This window comes from Coenobita brevimanus, chromosome 96 (assembly GCF_032717465.1).
Source record: "Coenobita brevimanus isolate Jiangsu-jjx chromosome 96, ASM3271746v2, whole genome shotgun sequence".
Taxonomy (NCBI): Eukaryota; Metazoa; Arthropoda; class Malacostraca; order Decapoda; family Coenobitidae; genus Coenobita; species Coenobita brevimanus.
In genome coordinates this window covers 22919148-22946099 of record NC_137049.1, presented here as the reverse complement: position 1 = coordinate 22946099, position 26952 = coordinate 22919148, and the positions used below count along the sequence as shown (strand labels likewise).

Genomic DNA, 26952 nt, shown 5'->3' with positions numbered 1-26952 from the left:
GATGGGTAAGGACAAAGTGACTTGAAAATGAAAATAATGCACAAACTATTAAAGACAATGCAAATCACAAGCACAAGATGAGAACAGAAAATGCAGGCAAAAACATTAACTGCACCAGTATATTATGAAACTGCCAGACTAGGTACAAGGAAATCACCACTCTAACTGGTTCCACCACCATTATCACCACCTCCAACAACCACCCTTAACACCTGACTCTGCCACACTTGTTCCCCCTTACCAATGGCCCTCCTTCCCTCCTCCCCATCCTCATCCTCTTCTCTGTTTTCCTCCTCCACTTCCCCTTCCTTCGCCAGGGATCAGTTGAGCAAACCAGACACTTCCCAGATCTTCATTACTCGGTCTTGACCTGCAAAAAATAATTAATGTCGTCATCATCATTCTAACATTGTACTTCACATCAATAAAAGGGCTAGCTAGACAAGAAGTCCAGTAAAACCTCTTTAAGTTGGAATGAATGAATAATGAGAAAAACTAGCACCAAGCCTTGAGAGAATTGTGGCACTAAGACAGCAAAGAAGGGACAATTAAATTAGATGCAATATACACAGAGAAGAAAGAAACGCAATAATATTAGTAAAAGAAAAAGTAAATATTAGTAAAAGAAAAAGTAGGATAATCACCGAGGAAATCAGTAGGCAACGAGGGGCGGGGTAATAATGAGAGGAAAGGAAAAGCAGAGCGGAGGTCGTGAAGTATGAACAAGCAATCTAGAAAAAGATGTCTGATAGTCAAGGGACTGTTACAGCAAGAACAAAGTGGAGGGGGGTCACAACTCATTAAGTGACCGTGAGTGAGGCGGGTGTGACCCAAGCGAAGACATGCAAGGGCAGACTCCCATCGACGATTGGGATGAGTGGAAATAGACCAAGGAAGAACAAAGGGTTTAACAAAATGAAGCTTAGTGGTGACCTGAGAGTCCCAGGAAGTTTGCCATAGGCCTTGGAAGAGGCTAGTAAGAACAGAAAAAACAATCAAGAGCAGGAGTGGGCCAAGCAGATGTGAGAGACAGAGCAGCAGAACGAGCCAGTGAGTCAGCACGTTCATTACTGGCAATTCCAACATGACCAGGGACCCAGCAAAACTGAATCAACTTACACACAGAAAAACGGAAGATCCACTCTTGAATTTGGGTGACAAAGGGATGAGAAGAAGTTTGCAGAAAAGAAAGTGCACTATGAGAATCGGAGAAAATAACAAAAGAGGAAGAAGAGGTACGAAACAGAGACAGAGACTTCAGACCGAAATGAATAGCGTAAAGTTCTGCTGTGAGAACACCCGCAACAGAAGGAAGGGAACTGGAAAAAGAAAACTCTGGGGAGACAACAGCAAAACCAACACCGCGAAGGGATTCAGAACCATTGGTAATGTTAGGAGTAGCAAAAGAATGAGAAGACGTGTTCAAGAAAAAGGGAGTGGAGAGTGACGGGAGAAAGCAGAGGGTGAGGACAAAGGAGAGGGGTAAAAGCCAAAGAGGAGAAAGAAACAGGACAAAAGGGAAAAATGAGTAGAAAGGTGAAACCAATACACAACCTTGTCACACATCCACACTGATCGTGAACCATTCACTTAGATGCTCATTAACCCTTACACGTGCTTCACTACCATCATAAAAATTCATGACGGCACATAGCAGCTTACCAGCTACACCGTACATGCGCAAAACTTTCCACAATCTGTCTCTGCCCACTATGTCGTATGCCCACTTGGTTGAATGCCACAAACACCTTATGGTCCTTCTCACAAGCCTTCTCTGCTATCTGTCTCACTGCAAATATTAGATCCACACATCCTCTGCCACTCCTAAAGCCACCCTGTTCATGATATCTCTCTTACTTTCTCTATAATAATTCTTACATATACTTTCCCTACCACACTCAATAAACTTATGCCACAATAATTCTTGGAATCATTTTGCTCACCTTTATTTTTGTACAGGGGTACAATCACAGCCTTTTTCCACTCTGCTGGCACAGTTTCACTCATCTATGCCTTCTTACACATCTCCAACAAGCACTTCATCCCACTTTCTCCACTACACTTAATCATCTCTGCATACACCTCAACTCCAACTGCTTTCCCATTTTTCAGCCGCTTCACAGCACTCTTCGCTTGTGCGAGTGTCAAGTCTCCTGGCACTGCATGACTTCCCTGCACACCCCCAAACCAATCATGTTTACAGCCACTCTGCTCTCTCTATTCCCATTAATCAGGCTTTCAAAATATTCTTTCCATCTGGTCCTTACTTCATCTCCATGGGTTAATAATCTACCACCTACATCCTTCACACCATCACATTTCTTTCCACTTTCACTTCTACATTTCCACACCTCTTTCCAGAATAACTTCCTATTTTCAGAGTAGTTCACATTCATTTTTCTTCCTAGATCATCATTTTCCTCCTCCTTTTTCCTCTTCACTAGTCTCTTTACATGCTTCTTACTCTCAAAATATTAAGTTATTATTTTAACTGAACCTCTGTCCTGTAATCACTTCAGCCACTTCTTCCTCTTTTCCTCCACCGCTTTCTTAACCTCCTCATCCCACCATGTCGTACCTTACTTCTTTGTTGTTACTCTTGCCACACCACACACCACTTTAGCATTCCTAATTAGGCAATCCCTATATGCATTCCACGGGCTGGCCAGATCCATTTCATTTCAGTTCACTGATTCTAACTTCTCCTCTACTTTAGTTCTGTAATCATCTGCCATTTCTTTGATCCTCAGCTTCTCACTTTCAGTTTTTCTCCCTGACTGCTCCTCTCTCTCCTGATTCACCTCACTCCTCTCAGCTTGATCTTGCATACCACAATCATATGATCTGATGGACCTCCACAATGTCCTCTCATGGCCCTCGTATTAGCGACCATTTCCATCATCGACCTCTCTACGAGCATGTACAGTAATCAATCAGACTTCTTTCACCACGATCCCCGTTCCCTCTATACCATGTATATTTATGTGCAATTTTGTGTTTGAAATACAAGTTACAAATGCACACCCTACTTTCCTGACACATATCCTTTAGTCACTTCCCATTATCATTTTCTCCTGGTACTCCATAACAACCCATTATGTCATCCTCAGAACCAGTGCCTACTCTTACATTCTTATTACTTCCTTATATTGGCCTATCAATCTCAAATAAGTGAACAGTAAATGTCACGAGGTAAACCCTGTCCAAGGTAAAGTAGATCTCTCACCAAACATATCTGACATGTACTTCCAGTGGCCACATGATTTAAATAATTTTCCAAACACTTTTCACTTACCATATTCTTATTAATATCTTATATTGACCTATCAGTCTCAAATAAGTAAACAGTAAATGTAAAAAGGTCCATACCAACAGTGAGGAGCAGACCCATTTCCTCATCCAGATCCATATAAACAACGCTGTGCTTCACCTCATGGAAACGCGCCAGTGACTTGCGGCTGTAAAGGTAAAGAAAGTCTTTAGTACAGTTATTCCTCGCTTTATACCCTCCATCTGGTGATGTATTTTCTTATTCCATTCTTCCTACCTCCTGACAATTTTGCCAACTCAGGAGAAATGATTTATAGTGAAGGGGACAGAAGCAGTTCCCATTAAACCCTTTACAATCTTATTTTTCTTTCAAAGCTAAATAAAATGATCTAAATTACCTCATCAGACCGAAGGAGTTAAAGTTGTCTCATAATTAAAATGCTGATGAATTAGCACCCTTTCTTCACTTACAGTTGCTCCTGATTCATTATAAAGTCTTTCTTTAGAAGTGAGTGTTATTTGTGGTTTTACCCTTTCAGTCATGAGTCTGAATCATGTCACTTTAACTGCATCAATCTATTGTCCTTTAAGTTTTCTTCTTGCTACACTTAAATATATTTGTTCAGCCAGGAAGAGAAATAAGGATGAGATGGGGTTAATGAAGACTATAGGCCCATCAATACAAACGGTCTCTTCAAAGCTTGACAAAATCTTCTGGAGGTAGCAAAAATAAGGCGAATAATTCATCATCAAAGTGAGAGGATTTAAGTTATATTTTTGTCTTCACACATCCTACACACTACATGAGGACTAATCATACAAGGCACAACTTTGGGCTGTATGCATAACCCATTCAGTTCAGTGATATATTTTTCATTTTACTTTTACTGCCAGTGCTGTAGACAGATGCCTTTATGTGGTGGCTGAAATTATAACCACGTGCCTCCACTGCGTGGTTATATAAAAGTTCCTCAATAGCTTCCCTATCCCCTGAAAAGAGGAACGTGGACTGCAGGAGCAAGGTAACTTAAACCTGCAGTCCACTGGGTTCATATTCAGATAAGCCTCGGATTACAGCAACTATTCCTACTACTTTTGCTGCCACCAAGTGATTTTACAAAGCTTAAACGAGACATTTGGAAGAGACGAGGGTAGAAATAAGCTCCGATAACCCTTATGGTATAAGAAGTCCTTCCTAAGCTGACAAGATGTTTTTTTCAATTATTTTTGCCATATCCTAATGATTACACTCAGGATGGATTTTTCTGCTGGAGAGGCGAGGCTTATCCTACATAAACCCATCCAGTATGAATGGCCTTTCCTAAACTGAGTAAAATTGTGAGAGCTGCAGGGATAAACTAAAACTAAACAAGGACATCACCTGGATCTAATGGGTAAACTTATAATACAAAGGAATGCCCATGATTATCTGATTAGCCTGCATCTGAATTTATAGACAGCAGTTAGCAAGGGCACAACAAAAAAAACTCCCTGGAGGTAACAAAAATAATATGAATATCATGTCATCAGATTGAAGGATTTAAAGAATGGAGGGCAAAACAATATCCATGAAGATAAGATGATGAGGGAAAGTGTAAGTAGATTTTAAAGAAAGAGTAAGTGGCAAACTGATAAATGAGGGTACAGAATAATGTTCATCATATTTATTTAGAGCAAAATAAAATGAGGATGATAATTTATGAGTCTTAGGGAAAAAAAAAGAAAAGGTGAAAACCTTATAATTTGGTGATATCTAAGGAATTATGAAAAGTCAGTTTGTATACAGAGGTGGAGATGTGAAAGAGACGGGTATGCATTTGAAGAAATACAATGCTGTACAATCATCATCACAACAAAATTCTCTAATTTTTATTTCATCAGGGACATCAAAGAATGAAAGCCATAGGTAAAGATGCAAGAAAATAATACAGATCTGGTTTTCAAATACTGTGCAAAAAGAAGTGGAAGAAAATACATGATGTGATTCTGTGTTGCTGTCATGCCAATTCAAGTGCAAAATATGTCAAGAATACTGCTGAACTAAATAATAATATAAATAATAATAATCTATCTATCTATCTATTGCCAGATGCCATAATCCCATAAGGGGTGGCCATTTGACCTTGAGTTATTTGTTTTACAAGGAGGGGCACTAACCCTCCACCAACCCACTAGTTGACATGTAGGAAGCACGTATGGTTTGGTTATAGGGTTACCACCCAGCGTTGTAAATGGTTTCTTGGCTTACAGGAAACCATTTGGCTTGTCACTCAATGTAAAGCCACCTGTAAAGGAAAGAAAAGCAATAAGAAGTGACAGGAAAGATGGGAGAAATAGGAAAAGAGGAGGGCAGGCACAGAAAAAGACTGATAAAGGCTAAGGAAGAAGTAGGGGGCACTACATCAAGTGAGTGGATGATGGTCGCCACCACCTACCACTATAATAATAATAATAATAATAATAATAATAATAAATGCAGTAATAATAATATTAAAAATTACTATAGGTTTGAAAAAAGACAAGAGATGCATATGAAACAAATATTAACAATACAGTCTATGCTTAGATGTAATGACAGAACCTGATGAAAATCTATGATACAAGAGCTGATGATGATTAGCAGGAGATGCAATAGCATAAAAAAACTTCTGATAAAAAAGTCAGATTGTAAAAGAAATTGAAAATGTTAACCTGAAAAGCAAAACTATCACCCAGCAACATTAAAGGAGAGTATTCTCATCATCTCAGGAGGTTTTCTAGCACCTCTTCCTTACTATTGTACTTCACCATATGGCATGATAAAATATTCTCTCATTTATGATAGTTATGTACAGTATGCATTATCATACTGATTTTTTTTCCTCACCTATGGATTGGGTGAGGTAGGATCCAGTGATAAGGAAAAACAAAGTGCAAAAGTAGGAGAACTATCAACAATAAGCCCAGAGAAATGGGTCGGATCATCATTCATAGGTATTGGTAGTTCAAACCCCTGGAATCCTGGCTTCACCTCCAGGACAGTCTTAAATTTCAAAGCTACACAAAATACTGTATATGCAAAAACTAAAGTGCAGTATTAACCATAAATTGCTAAGGAAGAGGTGATAATCAGTCTCCTTAGCTGATAACAATACCCTACCAGAGTATCAAGATAATGAAATATGAGTTTCACCAACCCATGTTCAATTAACCACTTTAGCACGAGGATGCCTTTTTCATTTTACGCTGGCTAACCATGGATGATTTTATTCAGCTACGGCAAGATGTCCTCTGGCTGAAGGTGTTAGAAAAAACATCTACAGTAAACCCTCCATATAACGAACTAATTGGGGGGGAGGGGTGGGTCATTATATCCGAAAGTTTGCTATATCCGATGGTTGTTATTAACCAAGGGATTACCAACCCAAGGTTCCTATATCCGTGGAATCGTTCGGTCCTACGTGCGCAACCACACCTTACTCTATGAAGTTTCACATGGAGAATTCAATGGTTTATGTAGTTATACAGTACATGTACAGTAAATACCATCCAGTATGAAGTTGTACATATAAATACAATGACTATAATGAAATGAAATACTGTTACAGTACACTTACCATACCAGGGGGTGAACTTCCACCGAATATAATGACCAAAGGTTGTTACATAAGGCAGAAGTTCGCTCTGGAAATGGTGGGTCATTATATCTGAAGTTCACTACAAATGGGTTCGTTATATCGAGGGTTTCCTGTATTTTTATCCCTGTAGTCTGAGGATGTCGATTTCATTTTATGCTATATTTCATTCATTTTAATTAGGTGGAGATTTTTACCTTTTTTCAACTTACTGCCAGTAGTTCAGTGGCATAATATAACAATCCAGTACCATGGCTCAGCATTCTTTTCCTCGCACCTCTTCATGAGTAGTATCTATTTTCTATTGTTAATCTTTTGTTACAGTGCAAGATTCAAGATGGAGAGATGCCTAGCTAAAGTGGAGTATAGTTTATTTACAAGTGTTTTTACTCAGCTTGGGCAATGACATCCTTGGGCTGATATGGTTAATAATGGCTTCATGATGTTTCATGTAAATGTATACTGTACTATGATGCAAATAAAATATTATGTCTTCTTTTAAAAATTAACTGTACACAGAAAAAAAAAAAAAAATCACAATAAAGCAATGCAGTGCAGTGATTATAAAAAAAAAATAAAAGTGCTCCATTATCATCATCAGTGCTATAGAGCTACACTTGACAAATCTGAAATATAACAAGCCTTTACTGCCAGTATGAGATATTAGAAAGCATCAAACATTGCACAAACAGACAGAGGTACAACATTTATACAAATACAAGCACTGAAACCAGATTCTGTCTCAAGCAAAGCAAAGTACACATTACACAAGTCTGCTTACTTATCTCCACTCAAGCTATCAGCACATGAAAGAAAACATAGAATAAATTTTAGATAATAAAGTATACTGAAGAAAGATTTGATATGATACTGATTACTGTAATTTGGGATAGGAAGTACATACTGGTATTACTTGTACAAAACAACTCATTTAACAACTACTATAGTACTGTAATCAGCAATATCAGTTTTAAAAATAAATAGCAGTATGAGGCAAATATATGTAATCATAAATTATCACTGGCTTGATAATGCACAGTATTCAATGCATTAACATGCTTCTCTATCACTTATTAAAACTTAAAGAAAATAATGGTTACATGTTCTTGAAAAAAAAAAAAGAAAGAAAAAGTAAACCATTATATATAAACAATGAGACACCAGTAACCTAAAGATGTGATGTTCGAATGTGTTCAAATGATAATGTAATATAGTATATATTACACTACATGGTAAGCTATGACACATATTGTGGTACTAACTACTTGAAGTTATGTGAACTAATCACAGTTTTCAATTGCAGCAATGAGTACAGTACAGGTATGATGTTCAGTTCATGTTTCAAACAACGATACACTGTTGCCAAAAGCAGCCAGTATATGTTGAAACATCCTCATCAGGGGTACAGTAAGAGAGAGTTTCTAGCCCCTTCAGTTTGACAGATCTTACCTAAGCTGATCATTTTATTCCAGATTTGGCCTTAATAAAATAAAAATGCTGGCATCATTATAGAAGGTTACACAGTTAATAGTAAATGTGAACAATAGGCTCTGAGCAGACATAAAGCATGAAAATGAAAAAGAAGAAAAAAATTATTAACATGAATAATATGCTAATCAGGACACTGCTAAGTCTCTGACTGCTAACAGAAGAAAACAACAATGACACATCTTACTCGGGAAAATCTAACACATTATATTAGCAATGTCACAAAAGAACCAGGGTGTTTTACACTATGTGCTCACAGATATGTCACAGAAACAGCTAAGTGTAGGCTTTTTACTAGTTTTGTCTTGTTACATGGGGAAGGTTATGCACTCAATGATCTACTGACACTCTGATAAATGGCTGGAGCATTATTTCTTTTATAATCTGGCAAGCAGGCTGGATTAATGTTGCATCTGGTTACCACAGCAGTTCACATATCATAAAATGCAATGCTACTTTTGTATGCTATGTGATTTAAACAATGTAATGACACAGATGCTGCAATTTAACTAGCACTTGTGTCAAGGTTCTGATGGTTCTAATGTACAGTAATAACTAATGTTTAAGTAAATATGACTTCTACATGTAATATAAACACCGCATTGAAGACAAGCCTTTATTAAGTTGACAAAGTTTTGTTTTATACAAGCTTTATCAAGTCACTGACTTGAAATAGCTTGCATAAAGCAAAACGCTGTCAACTTAATAAAAGTTTGTCTTCAATACGGTGTTTATATTACATTCAGTTGGTTTGTTGCCCCCTCTCTGACTTCTGCATAACTAAAAATTCATTTAGAAAGAAGAATGGGGTTCCAAAATATAGCATCTACATCAACAGATGAATCTAATCTAACTAATGATTAAAATCAACACCTGACAGCATCAATCATCAGATATCCTGGGAACTTGCGACAGAAGAAAGCTTTAGAAGGGCAATATATTATTAAAACATATACATGTAAACCACTTACTCCTGATCAGTGATGGTGGAGTGGCACTTGTCGCACACCCTAACATCAAACTCGAAGCCCATGACAGGAATGCAGGATCGCTTACTGCTGCAACTGTCACACACTGCCTTGCCACATTTTCTGCAGGAAACAGAAAAAAGCACTGAAAAGCAATGTTCCCTGGCTGCACAGGTTAGCCCCTGTATCCAAGGCCTGCTCTCTATACTGGCTGGTGAGATACAGTTATTGTTCCCATGTCACTATCCTGGGGTATGGCTCCTCACCAGCAAGAGGAAGTGTGTCTGCAGCCAGACACCTTAATCAAAGCAGGGGTGGCTACATACAAATCACTTCCATATCACCATGTTTTCTGCCATCAGGCTGCCCTCCCTCCAACTTGCAGGACACTTGCTCATATAACTACCTCTCCACCCCAACCTTCCACCTCATCTGTGGTCTCCCCTTCCCCCTCTCCCATTCCAGCTTACCCACATACACTTTCTGAATCAATCTCTCATTCTCCATTCTCTCCACATAAAAGTGTTAACTCAGCAAAATAACCACAAAGGTGACTCTGCACCAACAACAGTAAGATACCACTATAGCAGCATCCTCAGAGGTTGAATTGCTGTTTGCCCAAGTACCAGTGCTAACCTGCAATAAAGTAGGAGAAAGACTGAGGTGTGTAAAAGACTTATAAAAAGTATGAGTTTATGACTGACTTTTGACTCTGCGTACTAGAAGCTGGCTTCCTTACTAAACAATGATGAATGTGTGGCTGGTTTCCAAACTTGTACTCACACATTATTCTTATATTAGTACCTCCCATGGTTAGTTGTTGCCAGCAAACACTGGTCAATGCCAGTCATTTCTTGTAGACCACTTCTTTGGGAAACAAGAATTGGGGGATATGGTATGTAAGGAGAGAAAAAGAATTAAAAGGCCAAATGATGTGAACATGAAACAAAGACAAGGAGAAATACAGGGATCTCTACATACAGACGGAAGTAAACTCAGATTGGCAATACATGAGGGACTGACCTGCAATGGTGCTGGCGAAGACCAATCTGCTTTTGATCCATCATGGCCTTTATGTTCCAGAAGAATGGACGCTCACAGTATTGGCAGCTGTCAGATTCTAACCACTCAGGGGTCTAGGCCGAGAAATGTTTGGTTAAATATTATGATGATTAGAATAACAGGGACTCAGTGTATATCAGGGAGATGTCCCTAAACATTACAACTGTAAAGTGGGGGAAACTGACAAATCCACTTTATACACGGCAATGAAACTGTAACATGTTTTTCTGTAATTTACTATGGATATATATATATATATATATATATATATATATATATATATATATATATATATATATATACTGTATATAAAGGGTAACTGGTGACTTACTGTATAATACAGTAATCCCTCAATTATCCGGATGGCCACTATACGGACCATCCATTATCTGGATGCTGTGATCTGGCTGTTCAAAACCATTATTCATTTTTCAATTTTATCTGGACAAAATGCTTGCATCCGGATGAAAATTATGGCTACGCGAACATTTTCACCCAGCTGGGCTGTTTTTCTAAATGTTTTTTAGAGCCGTGACGATTGCTTGTCTGTGGCTGATAGGTCTGGTTGATCATAATTACTCCTTGGGTGTGGTTTATAGGTCTACTTGACCAGATAATGTAAAACACCAGGATGGTGACCTTTTACAATGGCTTCAAAGTTAGGGTATGTACAAAAAGGGGGCCGGTGAGAAGTTCACTCTCCAGACGAAGCCACTATCTGGACATGCTTTTGGCTCTATTATATCAGATAACTGAAGGATTACTGTTATTACAAATGTATAATATACTGCAGAACATTATGCACTACTGTGGGAGACACATTTTATCATCATAATTACACAAAAACAGTACTGTAACATGGAATAACAAACAAAACATATACCATATCCCCTCAAATAGCAATACTACTGGAAGAAGTTTTTTACCTCCTGCCTGTTAGCAGCCATGTCCCAAAACACAACAGAGGCATCTTCTCCTCCGGAAATCAATTGGTGACTACTCTTTCCATACACAAGTGATGTAACCTTGCTCCTGGGGGAAGAGAGTTCACGGGGTTATGACAGAAATATTGTTGTTCTTACCCCTGGCTTCAATGGATGTGAACATAATGAATTACCATACACTCTCAAAGATCTTTTAAGACAGTTATGTTGATGGGCTGTCTATGTTATGAGACTGAGATGTATGAAGGTTATGAAAAGTAAAGCACAATATGGTACAGTTAATAATGGAAATCTCCTAACAGGCAATCAAATACAGTACTGTAAACTGTATCTGCCCATATCACAGGAATTACATTTATATGTTTTTACCGTTACAATATCACCCAGATTAAAAAAAAGAAAAAAAAAATCATTTAATATCCCTTTCGAGATTGGGAGAGCCAAAGACACAGCAAAAGCTGAGATATAAGTTATGGGTATTTTTCAAGGATTAGGTGAGGCATCTGCCTGGCTACAGCCAGCAATCAAAGACCAGCTATCCTTCACTGCAGTTAAACCTACACCTAAATGACTGCCATCTCCAACACACCAATGCAGGGCTCTTGTTTGGCGAGCCATGGCTCGCAAATTAGAGTATTTTTTCCCTTTGGCGAACAAATTTTACATGCAAATCGCCTTTTGGCGAGGAGAAAATAATGCATTTCAAAACCCAGCAAACTACAAAATAAGTAAATATCACTTAAATGAACAAAAAAGCACGTTGTGATCGATTATTAAGTCTTTCCTTGTAGCCATTGTGAATGTTTAAAAACAGACCAAGGAACGTTGCCGAGCGTACCCGTACTAATGCCCGAATGTTCCAGAGATGGTTTGTTTACAAATATTGCAGCTCGTAGTCAGTTTGGCTGCTACAAATTTATTAGGTTCGTAAATCTGAAACCTTAGGAGCCAAGTGGCTCACAACCATCAGCAGTTAGCAAGAGCCCTGCAATGTAGCTGTGAAGAGAATCAGGCATCGTACTGCTGCACCACAGTACTGATTTGTTTCTTAGCTTGAGACTCCTCAAACAAAAACTTATTAAAGATCTCAGTTTAACAAGTGCATGCATTTCTGAATACCAAGCTTAAAATTGGGGATATACTGAAAAAATAAATAAATAAATAAAAAATCTTTTAAAGAACATGACACCAACACTGTAATACATATATATATATATATATATATATATATATATATATATATATATATATATATATATTTTTCTCAGACAATAATACAGAGCCATGAACCTTGTCATTATACTACTGTATAGTAAGGATGATGCCAGAACAAAAGACTTTTAAATCAGAGATCAATTCCATCACAAAGGTAACACAATATTGACTGGAATTGCCTTCAATGACTCTGAGGTTCCTGTCCAAGTAGTCAGGCATGAATCATGAAAATATGAAATATGTGGATGACTGAATGAACAGATGGAAAAATGAACTGAGAATCTGATTCAAGAAGTAGGTGACAACAGCAAGTGTAGATTAGTCACAATAATGCAAGATGGCTCTGGCAAATGATGCATCCTGGTGACTCACGTGTGGCCTTGGAGCTCAAACGCTGTACCCTTGCCCCCACCAATATCCCATACAATCACAGACTGGTCAAACGATCCTGAAAAGAGCAGCTGTCGTTCTCCATCCCATGCCAATGCTCGAATAGATCCATTGTGGCCCTGAAAATTGTCAGGAGTTATATACAGTAAAATGACTCGAAAGAATGGTAATAAATTTATCATGAATCATTTGATATCTGATATTTGCTATCTCTATGTCTTAATAATTTGGGATGAAAAACCGGGTAATGTTACCGTAACACTTTCTACTCACATACAGTAATTACTAGTTCTGCCAAAAAGAAAAAATATCAAGGAATGAAGGAAGGGCAGTGGTGAACACTGAGGATATTAAAGATGCATGGAGAGAGCATTATAGCCAGTTGTTGAATGAGGAATTTGACTGGGACAGGGAAGGTTTGGAACCAGCAGATCCAGTGTTTGGCCTTTGGCCTTTGATTGATGCTGCTACTGTGAGTGCGGCAATGGGCAGGATGAAGGTGGGAAGACAGCAGGTGTGTCTGGGCTGAATGCCGAAATGTTGAAGGCCTCAGGAGATATAGGGGTGAGGTTAGTCACTGACCTGATAAATATGATTATTTATGAGTGTGTTGTCCCAGATGATTGGCTGAAGTGTAATTGTACATGTGTATAAAGGGAAGGGTGATGCCCTGGAAAGAGGAAATTATAGAGGTATAAACCTTTTAGATCAGATAATGAAGGTAATGGAGAGAGTTTTAGAAGGTATGATTAGAGAAAGAGTGAATATTGATAAGATGCAGTTTGGGTTTATGCCAGGTAGGGGGACCACTGATGCCATATTCATTGTTCGACAGCTTCAGGAAAAATATATTGGTAGGAGAAGGGATCTGTATTTAGTTTTTGCTGATTTGGAAAAGGCCTTTGACAGAGTCCCTAGAGAGGTGGTGAAGTGGACAATGAGAAAGCTTGGCTTGGAGAAGTGGCTGGTTAGGGTGGTTATGGCTATGTATGTGGGTGCTCGCACCCAGGTAAGAGTGAATGGAGATTTGAGTGATGAGTTTTCCATGAATGCTGGTGTGCATCAGGGGTCACTTTTGAGTCCCATGTTGTTTATCATGGTACTTGAAGCCCTCTCACGTGACTTTAGAAATGGACTCCCGTGGGAGATGTATGCTGATGATTTGGTGTTGATTGCAGAGAACGAAAGGGAGGTGGAGGAAAGGTTTAGGAAGTGGAGAGATGGTATGGGGCACAAAGGCTTAAGGGTAAATGCAGATAAAACAAAAGTAATGATATCTAGGGTTGGTGGCGGTACTGTCAATGACGAGGGAGAGTGGCCATATGCAGTTTGCCGCAAGGGCATGGGAAGTAATTCCATCTTATGCGGTGTTTGTGATAAATGGGTGCACAAGAGATGTAGTGGTATCAGAGGTAGAGTGTGAGATAATGATGATTTTATGTGTACGGCGTGTTGGGGAGAGCAGGTGGAGATTGTCAGGCGTGAAAGGACTGAACTTGCTGGTGAATCTTCTTGAATGTGTGGAGGAGTTTTATTATTTGGGAGACATGTTGTGTGCTGGAGCTAGCTCTGTGGCTAGGGTGAGAAGTGGTTGGAAGAAGTTCAGGGAGCTCTTGCCTCTCGTTACATTGAGAGGACTCTCCCTAAGTGCTAAGGGGTCTTTGTATGCAGTATGTGTTAGGAGTGTAATGCTGTATGGTAGTGAGACCTGGGCAGTAGAGGAGGAGGATATTCACCGGCTCAGACATACAGAAATGATAATGATTAGGTGGACGTGTAGTGCGTCCCTGCTTGCAAGGTCTGGGGGGGCTGGGTTTAAGATGGAAGAGTTGAGAGGTAGGATAGGACTGGAATGTATTGGTGTTGTGATGAGGAGAGGTAGATTGAGATGGTTTGGACATGTGGAGAGGATGGGGGATGATAATTGGGTGAGGAAGGTGAGAAATGTTAATACTGGGGGTGGGGTTATGAGGGGTAGACCGAGAAAGACATGGGATGAGGTCATTAAGTGTGACCTCAGGGTTAAAGGACTGAACAGGGAGGCTGCAATGGATCGTGCAGCATGAAGAGTTGCCATTAGGTGACCAAGGCCGACGCATGCTAGCATGTTGGAGCCTTTAAAAACGAAACAAAACGATTACTGAAATTCCTGATCATGTCACCTTTACGACACTTTTTTTTTTTTTTTTATCTTACCAACTCCACAGTAACTTACAAAAAGTTTGTCTATTACAGGTCCACTGCTGTGCATGCAGCCAATCTGTCAGTTTCCTCAATTTACAGAAACCACTGTAAACAATAAATTGTGATATTCTGGAATACAGTACACCTTTGACTTCTAATGAAGAACAGCATGTTATTATTACTGTATTGTTCTGTTCTTCTTATCACCATTCCAGTATCATTTTCCCATTCACAGGTGAGATGTAGAATAATTGTTTCATCATACTGAAGGAAGCGATAACGACAGTTATGAACTACAGTATGCCACTAACGTACTTCCAGGTACTGTATATGTCTAACCTTTAGTACTGTGATTACTTGAGCACCAGACTCCTCCAACTTCAGCATGGTCACCTGCCCAGTATAGTCCCCCACAAAAGTATGGCGGGTGGCTGAGTCGTAGCGCAACGCTGTGCACCATCCCGAGCACTGGTGTCCGCCCAGCCGCCGCCCGGTCTCGGTGCAGTGGTACACAAAGAACTTGTCCCGGCTAGCAGTTAAGACCCAGTGGGCTTTAGGGCAATGTAGTACCTCTGACACACGGCCCTGGTGGCTGTGGTACTCCCGGGTTTGGTTTATGCTGTTGTAGTCTGTCGCAACACTGAATTCCTGTAAAGGGTACATACAGATAAACAGCACAAAACATATACAGTACTGTAATTCCTCTCTTAACAATGAAGATGTGTTTCTAATAACTACCACATTACTTGAAAATTACAAAGTGAAGATTGTTTTCCAAGTAGAAATACAATCTCAAATATTAAACATTCATCATCAGAGCTGGAACAGTTATCAAAACATACATGGTGTTGTGATTGGGTATATCTGGATGCCTTTAATGTTATAATATAAAGGAAATTTAATGAAATCTGTAAATGACATTCATTCTCCTCTAAGATGTCAGGACCAACTTGCCTAGCCCCGGGCTCCTACGCTCCTCATGGGGCAACGCAGGATTGGATGATGGATGGATGGATGTAAATGACATGCTGAGAAAAATGCTAATGGGAGTTATATCAATCAGGACTATCAATTCAATGCACATCTTGACCACCTAATACTGAATAATGACATGTTGTGTAAATAGTGTTCCTATGCTGACTTATAACTGAACTGTGTAAACTGCCTTAAGTGAAAGCATGTTGATCAATGATTTACTGTGCTAACTCTTTTGCCCTCCGTGGACCACTACATTACTGTAGTTTACTCTGGCTACTACAAGATTATTTCATTCCACTGAGGGAAATTCCAGCTGTCAAATGGTTAAAAACTATCTACATTAACACATGAGATTCTAGTAATTCCCTCAGCTGAATTAAATAGTCGAGATGAAACCTGAATAAAGTACTGAAGTGCATACAGTACATGGCAGTGAAAAGGCAGAGACCACGCAATATTATTTTTATTTATAACTCCATTAAACTTTTTTCATTTAATATATTCCAGAAAATGCATTCTTTAAAAGCTGCACATTTACTATGCATTCCAACCCATGGCCAGTTGGATTTCCACTTTGAAAATATACTGTACATAAAAAACAGTTTTAGATACAGGCACTGTAACATGTTAGTTACTGAAATATACACTTTACAATTTAGGTCAACTGGCGGTTATGTACAGTCTTGGATTCTGATATAATCTGAAAAGCAGCAACATCTACTAGTTATTCAAGTCTTGGATTCTGATATAATCTGAAAAGCAGCAACATCTACTAGTTATTCAAGTGAAGTACAGTAGGGGATAAAGTTGTCTCTGTCTTTAACTTGATCATCTCACAGCAATCTGACACTGAATTGCTGTAGGATTAAAAGCTTTACACACCATATTTATCAAATCTGATACAGCACCATGAAAGGAGTAATTGTATAAAGAATCGAGGAAGGTAATACATTAATTATGGGGAAAATACGGACATCCGGCTATGACTTCATGAAAGAAGGACTGGGGAAGAGACTATCCAATGGAAAGATGGGGTGGGTAGCTAGCTGCTTTATGTCGTCAATCACCCTACCCCAATTTCCCGCTATTATAAAGGGGCAGACAACATTGGTAAGAACAAAAAGGAGACTTGAAACTAGAATCCACTGGCAGCCACTAGAATCCTGCAGAACTGAGTTGTATGACTGTTCTGGGCAATATACAAGGCTTCGTAGCACCTCTTCCTTAGCAATTTATTTTGCATATCAATCCTTAGCATCTTTTGTATGACAAATAAATAATTTTAACATCAATGTAACTTGCATCAATAACATACCATACAAGAGAATCCTGAGGGGAATGTGCAGAATAAATTGCTGGGAAAGAGGTGTTTTGAGATCTCCAGTGACTCAGAATACTACCAATACATTCAACCTTCATTCACTTCTGGCTCATTCCATATGCCATATCATCTCTATATCTGTCATAAATATATTAACACACACATTCCATTACTTATCTATAAACCACTGAACCCAATCATGGTGACCACTGCTTTACTTAGGCCATCAGACATACAGCTTACACCAAAATATTCCCAACTGTTTCCTACTTCTCTTTCAATTGTGAGCATTTTTACAAAATCCAGTACCGGTATCATACTTCAGTACATAATAGTTACTACAGTAAGCTACTTACAAAAATCATGTCTCATCAAATCAGCTTAGCTTATTAAGTTAGACTCAATAAGCATGCATTGTCACACTCTTGCTGGCTGTATAAAGGCCTAACAGTTGTGGGCTGTATCCTTGTGGGGTTAGGAAGCTCCCAAACACCACTCTCTTAGCCATTTTTCCTGGCTATTACACCTCAGTATTCTCTTTTATGCTATTTACATCTTCTGTCTGTCTATCTATATATAGCCCGACGCCCTAATCCCGCAAAGGGTGGACGCAGACAAAACGCCTCCAAGTCGCTCTGTCACCCACCATTTGACTACCCTCTCCCCAACTCACTCCCCCCTCCCTCATATACCTCTCAACTCCATCCCTCCACCTCATCCTCGGTCTACCCCTCCCTCCACCTCACCTACATACACCCTCATAGTCAGTCTTTCATTCTCCATTCTCTTCACATGTCCAAACCACCTCAATGTATTTCTCCTGATCTTCTCAACCAGGTCCACATCCACCCCACAACGTTCCTTCACTTCTTCATTCATCAACCTGTCCCTCCATGTCACTCCGCATGCTCCTCTCAAGTAACTCATTTCCACTGCTCTCACTCTTGACTTGTTCCCTTCTTGCAAGGTCCACGCCTCACTTCCATACGTCAGGGTGGGGATCACAATACTATCATGCAGTGACTTCTTAACTTCCATACTCACCTCCCTATTTCTCATCACTGTTTTCAGTGAACCAACAACTTTCCTTCCCTGCTATACCCTTTCACGCACTTCATCCCCCAACGTTCCATCCTTACTCATCACACTACCCAAGTACTGTAATTGAATGCACTCACATTCTCTGTATCATCACCATCCAACCTCACTGTACATTCTGTGACTTCATTCCTCTCAAACACCATAACTTTACTCTTGTTTACATTAACTTTCAGATTCCTCTTCCTACACACTGTCCCAAATTCATTCACCAAACCTTGCAACTCCCATTCATCTTCACTCAACAATACTGTATCATCAGCAAACAGCAACACTGGAATCTTCCAAATCTCACCCTCATTCATTAGAGCCACCCCTACATCCACTGCCCTACCTTGCACCTCCTTTACAACCCCATCCATGTATATATTAAACAGCCATGGAGACATCACACAACCCTGTTTCAGTCCCACACTGAGATCAAAGAACTCACTCAGCTCACCATCCACTCGCACCGTAGCCCTAGCTCCTTCGTACATATTCTTCACAGCACTCAACAATTTCCCCTCCACTCCATATATTCTTACTACCTTCCACATACATTGCCTATCTATTCTGTCATAAGCTTTCTCCAAGTCCATGAAGGCAGCATACACTTTCTTTCCCTTCTCTAGATACTTCTCCACTAAACATCTTAGAACAAATATCTGATCTACACACCCTTTTCCCTTGTTCTTCTCCAACTAGCTCCTCTGTCATATGCCTAACCCTATCAATGAGTATTCTACCATATATTTTTCCAGTCACACTAAGTAGGCAAATACCCCTGTGGTTACCACACACTTCTCTCTCCCCTTTTCCTTTGTATAAAGGAACAATTATACCTGATTTCCAGTCCTCTGGAACCCTTCCCTCTTCCCATGCCAATCTGCACAACTTCCATATCCACTCCACAACAATTTCACCCCCATACCTCAGCATTTCACCACACACTCCATCAATTCCTGGGGCCTTTCCCATCTTGATCTTCTTCATTGCTTCCACTACTTCTGCCCTAGTGATCTCTTCCTCCCTCCACTCATCTCTTCTTCTCCCAGCCATTCCCTAACCACTTATACTCGCACTGCTCTCACTCTCTACATTCAACAAATCCTCAAAGTGCTCCTTCCATCTCCTCAATTTCTCTCTCTTCTCCACCAACAATCTATTATTCCTATCTTTCACTCCCCTACTATTTCCCCTTTCACCTGCCTTACTTTCTTTACCTCCTTCCAGAACAATTTCTTACTCTCCCTCCATTTCACACTCAGATTCCTCCCAAATTCTTCATCCACTTTCTTCTTACTCTCCTTCACCAGTCTCTTCACCTCCCTTCTCCTGCACACATATACCTCTCTCTTCTCTCTCTCATCTTCTCCCCTACCTCTACTCACTAGCCATTCACAATATGCCTTCTTCTTTTGTTCCACAGCTCATTTCACCTCATCATTTCACCATGCTGTCCCTTGCACACCCTTGCATCTCCTCCTCACTCCACAAACCACCTCACACGCTGCGCCTATCTCTTCCATGAATATCTTACATACGTCTTCCTCCCCTTCCATCTGCTCTAATTCATACCTTCCCAATCTTTTTTTCACTAAGCTCTTATACTCTGCCATTTTCTCACATCTTAACACTGACAAATAATGCATAAATTAACATCTGAGAAAAGACAAACAAGTCATGTGCTGAAATAAATTGGAAGGGAAGTAGTACTGGGGAACCTCCTTGGCTAAATGGAAAACGTCTCTATGATTCTGGCCAGAGATCACTCACGATAACTTTGCCATTGTCGAGTCCGAGGAAGAGCTGCATCTGGTCCTGAAGGTAGTGTAGGCATGTGGGGGCAGAGGGCAGGAAGTGGCAGACGCTGGGCCAGTACTGACCCGAGTCTCGACGCTGCCAGATACGCACAGACCTGGCAGAAGGAGGGCAAGCCGGGGTGGAGGAAGGAAGGGTTGGTGAAGATAAAAGAAAAGACTCTCCATACAGGTCTGTCACTGTAGTTATATCAATACCATACCCAGTTCTTGGAGAATCAAAGTAGTTCTTGGGTTCAAAACCAATATTCAGATCTAAAAAAATCACAGTAGCTACTAGATGTAAAACCAAATATTAAATCTTGAAAATCTTTGCAGCTAGCTAATGAATACAACACCAAGACTGTGCTTATATCTTCGCAAATCATACTGCAGTAACTATTAGAGATAAAACCAATACCCAGAACTTAGAATAAACTCATAGTAGCTACTGGATACAATAATGCTCATGCACTTATATAGGGTAACAAAAAAAATGTAGGTACTACCATAGTTATACTTTATAGTGTTAGTTACTGTTTTCTGTGTATGGCATACACAGTATACAGGACAACATTTGTGTACAATAAAAGGTAGCTATGGTTTCAATAACTGACAGCTACAGTACATACATGTGATTAGAGCATATCATCAAACTTGCAAACTACATACGTTCTGGCATGGATGCAGGCTCTGTAAATCAGGAAAAGCCACCACAAAAAGATTCCTCTATTCAACTGTAATGTCTGATAAGAAAAGATTGGTTTTACCAGCTGGCTGTAAGGTATAACTACAGTATGAGTTATCGAGCACATGATCTTAGTAAATCATGAACCTACAATACAAGAATAAACTATTACAGAAACCTTTCACATTATGGACATGTATCAGAAAAAGAAAGAAAAAAAAAATGTTCATTATCTGCAGCTCTGGAGTAAATACCAGTACACTAGAACTCCCTGTTATGTGAATTCTGTTCATGTGTGTCAGTCTTGCACAAGTGCATAAATGTTTTTTCCTTTCCTCTCGTGTGGAAGTGATCTGACCATACATGAGAGATACACCTTGAAAATTTTTGAAAATAGAAAAACCGTGTAACCTGCAGCTTCTCAAACCCATATTTCTGGTGAGTGATTCTGTTGTTTCAAACATCTCTCACTAATCAAGTAATATTTATATAGATTATACAGCACAGTACAGAGCTGCTGTTGTGGCCCCAGACTCATCTGAATGAGAAGCTAATGGACAGAATGGTGAAAATGTCCCTCTTCTGCTGATCACCATCCTCCCATTGGGGTAGTGGGCAGGAGATAAGGGTGGTGCAGTCAATTGGTTATATCTGGCTACCGCATGAAGGTGTCACCCTCCATCACCACAATATAGGGTACCATATACAAGTACCCGGTAACTACAGTACTGTGCTACTGGTATATAATCTAAACTGTCTTTGCAACAGTAATTAAATTTGTCTTTATTGTGGAAATTAAAACTGTCTTTACAGCAATAATAAAAATGTCTTTATATACTGTAATAAAAATATCTAAATGTACCGTATGTGTGCTAACAGTAATATACCATAAAGGTTTCTTTGCAGAATCACCATTGTCTGCTGACAGTCTCTTATTATCTTTCTGTGCTACTAATAGCTTTCCTTATGATTAGTACTGTATCTGTCAGGCTGAAAATACAGTTATGTACTAAATCTACTCGTATGACTGAAAAAGCTGAGAGGAGGCTGGGTTTGGAGAGATGCAAGAGTCAAGTTCTAGTAGGGTATGGACCAAAATTAACTCTCACCAAAGGATGTTAAACATGATTTATGATTTGCTATGTGCCATTTTTACTGGTTTCTAAAACTACACTTCAGAGGGCCCTTGTGTCGCAGTTTTTCTAATCCCTGTAAATGTTATTTCTGATTAGCTATGTGCCATTCTCTTTGGTTCCTAAAACTGCACTCGAAAGGGCCCTTGTGCCGTAGTTTTTCTAATGCCTATAAGAAAAAAGATACAATACAGTGTACTGTACATTAAAATACCCAACATTCACTCTACATTGTTGATGCATGTAAGAAAGGTTATGGTTACAGTACAGTATTCAAATGATGGTATCCAAATATTGTTTACAGCAGCTATACAGTACTGCTAATGCACTGGGAACAATAAATCTCTGGGTGTTTGATATAGGATATAGCCTAGTAATACAAAGCTGCTTGTAGTGCAGATATTTCAACACTAGTATCTACTTCAAATATTGTATCTACTGCGAAGTTACAATGCTCGTTATACATGAAAACTGGTGTAATGTCCAATACGGTAGGTTTGCCGCAGTGTCTCATGACACGACCGTATAAGCTAAACTGATAACTGGATTCCCACAAGTGAAACATTTGTTGGTCATTCTGAACTGCTAATACATTTCTCATGACAGAAAAATGCCTCCTCAAATTCCATACTACATTAATATCATTAAAACAAACTATGCATCAGTATCTCAATACTATTTAATACATATTGTAAGCCATTCTGGTCAGTGTTCTAGGTTAATGCTTGTGTAAATACAAAAACATTCTAAGAATGACTAGTTGACTTGGCAAAAAGTGACATTTCAGTATGACAATACTGGATCAGTACAGCAGTGATGAAGGAAAACATTGTCAAGGACCTGTTCCTCATTCATGAGAGTTTCGACAATGGACAGTGGCATCTATATTCAGTACTACAAGTTTACTGTCAAATACGATATCTGGACATTAACAACAGTGACTTAAAACATTCACTTGTAATTGGGCTGGACAAAGACTGACTACTGCGACTCACTTGTCATCGCTGATAGATATGACGCCTGTTCCTTCATTTAGCAGAACCGCAGCGTGAATATCATCCCCACTGCCTTCTATTCTAGACACCAGCACCGGCTTGTCAGTGCTGGTAGTCTTTGTGGGCTTAGAACTAGGAAGAGCCTTGATCTCAGCAGCCATTTCTCTTCGATCATATGATTTGGATATCAACATAGGACAATGAAGAAAGTGAAATGTGGAAAAACTGTGAAGATTTTAGCTTTTGTCATTTATTCGTTTAAAAGATTAACCTCTTCGGATTGTTCATATACACAGCAGTATTGCATTTACAAAAATTAGATAATCCTACAGATACTGCGCAATGCAAATAGTAAAACAGTTCCTCCATTCTCTGTTCCTAATTGCATCCTTCAAGAAGTAATAGTTAATCTCGTTTAAGGGATTATTTTACTTTGTGAGTAAATGTTGGTCTCTGTGTCTAGTATTCGAATAATAAGGTCTAATTCTTATATTATCAAGTAGAAGGTGAAGGATACAAACTTAGCAGTATTGCTAATTAAAAGTTGTTCATTGTCCAGGATTAGCAAGGTACGCGGATGTAGGTGACTGGTTAACGCCTACTTAATTTTCAGAATCCGAAGTATTAAAACTATCTGTGAAGCCTGCCTTCCGGTATTGTAGGTCAATATTGGAGTCATTTATGACTAGGTATTTGAAAATATAACCGAAATATAGTGTCGAATAGCACCACTGGTAATAAGAAACTATCGGAAGCTCAACAAAGACCTTTTTATCATCAGCCTGCTTCAACCCACTGTACTTACCTAGTCATGGTTAGTGGGGGAATAAGAAGAGATCTTGTGTAGACCCCACCTCTATTAACTGTACCAGTCTACCTATGTGTTATACCCACATGCTTATCATATCTCGATTTAAAGGAGGGTATAGGCTAGTTGGTGCTGTGACCACATGGTCAGGTAGGGCGTTCCACTTATTGTCCTGACTGAAAAAGAGTTCGCCCTCACTGTCGTTCTCCAGTGCACTGGTTTGTCTAGCTTGAAAGGGTGACCTTTCAGGTTTGTGGTGCTCAACGTGAAGAGCTTGAAGGCGGGGACATCGTCATGCCCATGGAGGATCTTGAAGACCTCTATCATGTCCCCCCGCGTCCTTCTGTCCTCCAGCGTCTGCATTCCTAAGGCTAAACATCTCTCTTCATACTCAAAATCAGCATCTCCGGTACTAGTTGGTGGCTCTGCGCTGGACCCTTTCCAGTAAGTCGTATTTGACAAGATGTGGGGACCAGCACTGTGCTCAACAGTCTACTGTAGAATTGGTCTGACCAGGGTGGTATACAGTACATCGATCGTAGCATCTCCTTGTTCAGGTACTCAAAGTTCCTTTTTATTACTCCAAGTCTGCTGTTGGCCTTCGCTGCTACCTGGCTATCAGTGTTGAGGACTTCAGGTCCGTTTGATCAAGACTCCGAGGTCCTTTTCCACTGCAGACTTTGCCATGGTGATTTCATTCAGTCTGTAGTCACATCTTCGGTTATGGCTTCCAAAGTGCATTGTTTTGCATTTTGCAGGGTTGAAGGTCAGAAGCCACATGTTGCTCCAGTCCTCTGGCCCTCCCATGTCCCTCTGTAGAGCTTCTACATCCTCCTGCGTTCTTACTGGCCTGTAATCTTAGTGGTGTCGGCAAATAGGCTAGCCTGCGATTCGAGATTCGAGACCAGGTCACTGACATATGCTATGAAGAGGACAGGGCCCAGAACTGATCCCTGCGGCACTCCACTGTGCACCGGTAGCCAGTCATAGTGGGTGCCCCTTATTGAGACCCTTTGGGATCGGTTCGCCAAGTTTGCCAGCCACCTCTTTACATTCCCTCTGATCCCTTGCGAGTCCAGTTTAACGATCAGTCTGTTGTGTGGTACCCTGTCAAACGTTTTTTCATACTCCAGGTAAATTATGACAACGCATACCTTTTTGTCTACTACATTTGTGATATCCTCCAAATACATCAACATGTTCGTCACACAACTCCTCTTGCTCCTGAACCCGTGTTGGGTGTCTGTTATAATGTTGTTCCTTTCCAGGTGGCTAACTACTTCATTCCTTATCAGGGTCTCCATCATCTTGCATACAATGCTAGTTAAGGGCACAGGTCTATAGTTCAAGTGGTCACTCTTACATCCTTTCTTGTAGATTGGTGTGATGTTCACACTCTGCCAATCTGTCGGCACTATACCAGTGTCCATGGATGACTGGAAGATACGGGTCAAAGGGCAGCACAGTTCATCCGCACAGGATTTTAGCACCACTGGTGAGACACCGTCAGGGCCAGTGCATTTACCATTGTTCAGCGATCTTAATATCTTACGCACACATTTATCATGAGCCACCACTGTCAGTCTTTCTGCTCCTTGTGAAACTATACATCTGGGACTGGTATAGCTTGTGTCACTGGTTTCGCAACTGCCTTACTTAACAATGGTTGTAAGCTGTTCCACACGGTATAATAATTCCTAATATACCTTGCACTTTAAAGGTTAATGTATCATGCCTGATGCTTGTATATGGCAGTAAATAGAATTTTATTGTAACTATTGGCTGAAGAGGGAGTATGACAAGACCCACTACCGTTATGTTTTTTAAAGTACTCTGTATACCTTTTACAATGAATAATTCATTCATTCATTCATACCGTCGAGTCTCATCCTCTTTACTCCTATGTAGTTCAAGTATTGTTGCTCAGTCCACACACACACACACACACACACACACACACACACACACACTTGTAAAGAGCTACAAGAAGAATTAAATAAACTTCATGGATGGAGTAGTACATGGCAAATGGAATTCAATGTGGACAAGTGTCATGTAATCAAGTTTGATAAAAGTGGAAAAAGACCTGATTGGGATTATAAGTTAGGAAATAAAACCCTATACACATCAGAAAGAGAGAAAGACCTAGGTGTGATTATCAATAACAGACTATCTCCGGCTGACCACATCAGCGAGAAGGTACGGAACATGTATACACTGCTTGCAAATATGAGAATAGCATTCACATACATTAATGAAGACATGCTAAGAAGGATAATAACATCATTCATTAGACCAACCCTGGAATATGCATCAGTAGTCTGGAGTCCTCATCTCAAAAAGCACATAGACAAGATTGAAAAAGTTCAAAGGGCCGCTACAAGATGGATACCAAGTTTAAGGGACCTAAGCTACGAAGAAAGACTAAATAAAATGAATCTACCAACACTACAGGAGAGAAGGAAAAGAGGTGACATGATAATGCTATATAAGTGCATATCAGGGAAGGAGAAAATAGACATAAATGATTACTTAACATATGGAGAAGCATCAGCAAGAGGACACGCAAAAAACTGCATAAGAAGAGAGGTGATAAAGACGTAAGGAAATTCAGTTTCCCAAACAGAGCAATTGATCAATGGAATGCACTACCGAATGAAATAGTGTGTGCCAAAACAATTCACAACTTTAAGGATATGTACGATAAATATGGTTTAAGACACGGGACAGTACGAGCTTGACTCATTCCTGTAAAGATACAATTAGGTAAGAACAATTAGGTAGGTAAGAACACACAGTCAGAAAATGTAATCTCATTCTCTGCGCACTTTTATTCAGTCAGCACAAGTATCAGTTTTTGAAAACACTGTATTCACATCTCGGTTTGAGAATGACCTCGTATTTTGTCCATGTTTGTGATAACGGCATTGATTGTATCTACTAATACCAAGACTAAAAAGGGTCCAAGCTGGCGCAGGGGGCGGAGCATCGGAGTGACGTCAGCTGGCACGAACT

The 26952-nt window shown here is 39.7% G+C and overlaps 1 protein-coding gene across 2 annotated transcripts; it reads right to left on the bottom strand.

The window, feature by feature from the left end:
- Window positions 1–264: 264 nt before the first annotated feature.
- On the bottom strand, window positions 265–23290 carry Wdfy2 (WD repeat and FYVE domain containing 2). 2 transcript variants are annotated; one of them, XM_080283146.1, is made up of 10 exons: window positions 23130–23290; window positions 20291–20432; window positions 15475–15783; window positions 12934–13070; window positions 11329–11434; window positions 10364–10476; window positions 9344–9463; window positions 7666–7680; window positions 3370–3458; window positions 265–370 (listed from the first exon to the last, which is right to left on the bottom strand). In XM_080283146.1, the coding sequence occupies exons 1-10, from the start codon at window positions 23288–23290 to the stop codon at window positions 321–323; spliced, it is 1242 nt and encodes a 413-aa protein (XP_080139272.1). In that variant the 3' UTR covers window positions 265–320. The 2 variants fall into 2 exon arrangements, with proteins under 2 accessions (XP_080139272.1, XP_080139273.1); XM_080283147.1 differs by lacking the exon at window positions 7666–7680.
- Window positions 23291–26952: the final 3662 nt, after the last annotated feature.

Excerpts from the sequence above, each read along its gene's own strand:
- Wdfy2 (XM_080283146.1), bottom strand. The coding sequence starts at position 23,290 with ATGGCTGCTGAGATCAAGGCTCTTCCTAGTTCTAAGCCCACAAAGACT. Across the intron at positions 13,071-15,474 it reads AAGTAATCACAGTACTAAAG|GGCCACAATGGATCTATTCG; the intron begins GTTAGACATATA and ends GACAATTTTCAG. Across the intron at positions 371-3,369 it reads GGGTCTGCTCCTCACTGTTG|GTCAAGACCGAGTAATGAAG; the intron begins GTATGGACCTTT and ends TATTTTTTGCAG.